Genomic DNA, 4,300 nt, shown 5'->3' with positions numbered 1-4,300 from the left:
TTGAAAAGAATAACATAATTTTTAATACAAAGAAATAATATTATCATACAGGTCAGTGAAGTTTTAATTAGTACTTTACGGAGATTCAAACCCCATGGCGGCCAATATCCGCACCCATTGCCATGCCAGTACATATCGACCCCTGTGCCATGTCGAACATGCGCACATCACTAAATAACGATGCTACAAAATCCCTGGGAAGGTATTCATGACTATATAAATCCCACTGAAATTTAAATTTGTTTGGTCCACAATTTTTCCTCTTTTAATATCATATTTTGTTTTCCCCAGAGCACCACCTATACACTTTTTTTAGTATAAATGGTATAAAAACGAGAATCAATTTTAAAAATTGGAAATGTATTTTAGCTGCGAAATTCCAAATAACGTGCCTCTGCACCTTAAAGGACAACGTTTATTTAAATACCCGTGATTTTGCAGTCAGGTTTGTGGCTTTGTTTTGACACTCTGCCGACGAAGACACAAAAGAAGTATTCAGAAGGAACGTAAGCTGTTCAGGTAATTTTCATTAACTGTTCAAACAAGGCAAACATCTTAATTGATTTATTTCATACACGCACACAGACACACGCTCGTTCATAATGACATCTCTCTCAAGTCAAATAATCACTGTCCCTATTTTACACACGCATACACGCACAAAATTATCTCACTTTCACTTGCAAATGACGTGAAAAGATAAACGTAAGTTTCGTTCAAAACTTTTTAGGACTTCTGTGCCTTCAAGTCTCAAGTCTACGGGTGGTATCGATGACGACTTGCTTACAGATCTGCTTACATATAAAAAGGACATAATTTTTTCAGGTCGGAGAAATACTCTCGGTAAAATGAAAACCTCTCAAAGCCGAAAATTTAACTTGGTCCAAATGGTTTTTCTTGTATGAGCGCTCTCTCTCTCTCTTTCTCTCATTATATATATATATATATATATATATATATATATATATATATATATATATATATATATATATATATATATATAAACAACAACCTTTACACCAGAAGGCGTCAAGTCGACAAATGGCTTAATTAACGTACTCGGAGCCGTATCAAGTGAAGCTTTCATTGTCATTTGAGACTTGGATATGCTTTAGAATTCTAAACCAGTAATTTCAATGTCTTAACCTCTTCATCAAAACATCCATGATTATCATTCACGTGCATTCTTCCTACACATTTACGCACTTAGTGGTTTCTCTGCCGATAATGTCGTGCAAACTCACTTCGATTTGACCGCTGGTGCAATGAAGCAAAACCTCCCTTTTGTAAGGGTCAATACCAGATTCAATAAGGTTGTTGTTAACTTTCACTGTGTAGGAAAACTGGGGTGTACTTGATTCTGGCACATACCATTTGACGCCAGTATTCATGCTGGAAGTGACTTCAAATTCAATTGGAGGTATGAGTGGTTCCTTGTGTGTCACTTGGACATTCAGTTTACAAGTCGTTCCCTGCCCCTCTGATGGAATTACCGGATGGCCTGTTTGCATGAAGATACCAGTCAAATCTTCATTGGTTTCCGCACAAAAATTGTTGTTATACTTTTCACATGCTGATTCTTGGTTTACTCTGAAGTCCCCATCCCCAAAAGGCAGCCAGCTGCCATCTGTCAGACGTTTGAAGCCATTACGAAACATAGCACCACGGAGTTTTTCACCTGAACCGTGCCAATCTTCCACGAAACAGCATGTTCTTGTGCAGAAATACACGTTTAGGACTGGAAAATCCATCGTTACCAGATGATGCCAACGGTTTTCAGTCTCATCATGTACCCAGAATCCAAATCGAGTGTGGCCTTCAAAGTCCCATCTTCTCACGACCATGTTATACCATCTGTCGGTCTCCCATCCTAATGTAAAATTCCAAGATTTTAGACCTTCCCCTTCTCCACCGAACCTTTCGATCAGAGTACCATTCCCAACGAAAACAGCTTCTATATGCTTACCAGGTGTCATGGAGTGTGGTTCAGGGTCCCAAATTGAGAAAATGTAATTTTTGCCATTTGGATGATCCTGAATCCCGCAGTAACCACCTCCATTCATTCCAGCATTCCACTGAAGGCAACAATAGTAGGTATAACGGGTTACGTGACTGCTGGGTACCTTCACTTCCTGCATAATTATGTCCCCTTTACCACTGTCGGAAAACCATGTTGCAACAGATGGTGCTCTTCTGCCTTTTGACATGGTAATTATCACTCCTGTAGAAACAGAAAATATCGGCGTTTATGTCAGCGCATTATCCTAAAAAAAGCAATGTTTCTAGATCTACTTTAAATACATAGATATTGTCATATCTGATTCATAATTGCACGAATCCACTTTGAAATGATTCTCTGACAGATTTATGATATCGGCATATACATTTCTGCCTCCATAAAAAAAGAGGAATGCATATTTCATGAATAGCAGTCACCATACATGTAATAACTAAGACAATAGCTGTAAAAGTCAATAATATTTTGAAAATTTCAAACTAAATACTAAGAAGAAAAGCAAAAAATCTCGCCAACGGGATATCATGCCTGACTGAAAGTGGGTGGGTGGAGAGGAAGTCCGAACATAGAAACCCAAAATAGACATATACTGTCAGAGGCGGATCGTGAGGTGGGTTGGGTGATCAGGCCTAACCCCAAGATATGTCTGGATCCGCCACTGATATGTATTTTATAGCTGGTTGAATGGATTTTAAGTATAAACCACTGAATGCAGTAATTTCCTAATAAACGAGTGGCAATATAACAAGTCGAAACTGTAAACAACACAATTAAACCATACTAAATGTGTGGCAATATAGTAAATAAATCGAAGCTCTCTATAGGGCACTCTTCCGCCCGAGAACAAACGTTCACGTTCAATATGAAACTTGTTGATACAAACAGCGAAACATGCTTATATATCGAAACATGTTCATTGACTTGCACATACTATGTAGTGTGTGTGTGTGTGTGTGTGTGTGAGAGAGAGAGTGTGTGTGTGTGAGAGAGAGACAGAGGCCTAATTTTACCTTGCTGTGTGTAATTGATGCAAGCGTCTGTCTCATTCAGATCAGTGGATGACTGGTAAAAAGAAGATGAAAAGAATACCCACACAAAGATGCTTGGATTCATATTTCGGATACAGGCTTAAGGGTTCAGCTGAACACATTCAAGGAACTTAGCTCAGATATACTAGTAACAACCATTATATATCGATAACTTTCAAAATGAGTTTTTTTTGTTTTTTTTTTAAAAGTCTTTAAGAAATTAATGTGTATTGGGTATTTACTGTCACCATCGGCAAAGTAAGCAGGCACTGAAGTAGATAGGATGTGCAATATTTATTATTGTTGTTGTTGTTAGTCTTCAAAAATGGAACTTTCACCTGGTTTGTGCGGTAATATTAAGAGGGTAAATACTGCACTAGTTAAATTTTTTTTTTTTTTTTTTTTAAAAAAAACAAAAAAACAAACGTGTAATAATTCTGGACATTCGAATATGGAGGAGGGGAGGCGGACCAGCAAGTTCTTCCCCTCGTCCCACCACCTTCAAATGAACGCGAAACAAACGAAACGTTTCCTAGAGTATGTTTTCTGTACAGTAAGATGTTTAAAATTATATTCATGAACACGCTTAAAATGCAGGAGCTTCTCCCGTAGTGCCCTCGCCAGGGGTTCCATCTGTCAGACCACGTGCCTCCTTGTGAATGCACCCAAACGACATTCCAGGCACCGCCTATGATTCTTGACAGGGTTATCTAGGGAATTCCCTTCTTTTGTGCATTGTCAAGGTCGTTCATTTAACGGCAAAGTTTTATGAATGTCGCAATTCGTCTCAAACAATGTAAACATGACTGCGAATTCGCGCAAATGAAAGGTTCCGCCAAAAGGCAAAGACAGATTTTTAAAAATAAAATCACGAAGACCAACATCTTTATCAGTCACACGATTGATATGCGACATTTAGTTAAAGTTTGTTCAAATATACCCAATCGAAACACCAGCGTTGATAAATTCGCAAGCAATGAATACGCATGACTGTTTAGAAATATAAGTGTGCGTATTTACATCTTTGTAATTTCAGTGGCCATTTTGTCCGGTTTTACTTCAGGTTTCGTTACTTTCCACACATTTGGAAATGGACTGTGCTTAAAGTACCTGGCTAATTGGAAATAATCTGCATGTGTTATTTTTATTTTCAAAGACTGTACAAAAGAGAAAGAATTTTTTAAAAAAACAACAAAAATAAAAGAAGGCAACATCAGTAGTGAAGTGGGATACTTTACGGACAATGGGAATTAGC

At 37.8% G+C, this 4,300-nt stretch overlaps 1 protein-coding gene across 1 annotated transcript; it reads right to left on the bottom strand.

The window, feature by feature from the left end:
- On the bottom strand, nt 1-3,117 carry LOC149806116 (uncharacterized). Its single transcript, XM_089951004.1, has 2 exons — nt 3,028-3,117; nt 1-2,221 (listed from the first exon to the last, which is right to left on the bottom strand). Exon 2 carries the CDS (start codon nt 2,205-2,207, stop codon nt 1,191-1,193), a length of 1,017 nt encoding a protein of 338 aa, XP_089807130.1. The 5' UTR covers nt 2,208-2,221; nt 3,028-3,117; the 3' UTR covers nt 1-1,190.
- Nucleotides 3,118-4,300: the final 1,183 nt, after the last annotated feature.

The sequence above is a fragment of the Sinohyriopsis cumingii genome, chromosome 2 (genome assembly GCF_028554795.1).
Source record: "Sinohyriopsis cumingii isolate HCF-2022 chromosome 2, ASM2855479v2, whole genome shotgun sequence".
NCBI classification, from domain to species: domain Eukaryota; kingdom Metazoa; phylum Mollusca; class Bivalvia; order Unionida; family Unionidae; genus Sinohyriopsis; species Sinohyriopsis cumingii.
The sequence above is the reverse complement of the archived record's forward strand: the minus strand, read 5'-3'. Positions and strand labels throughout refer to the sequence as shown.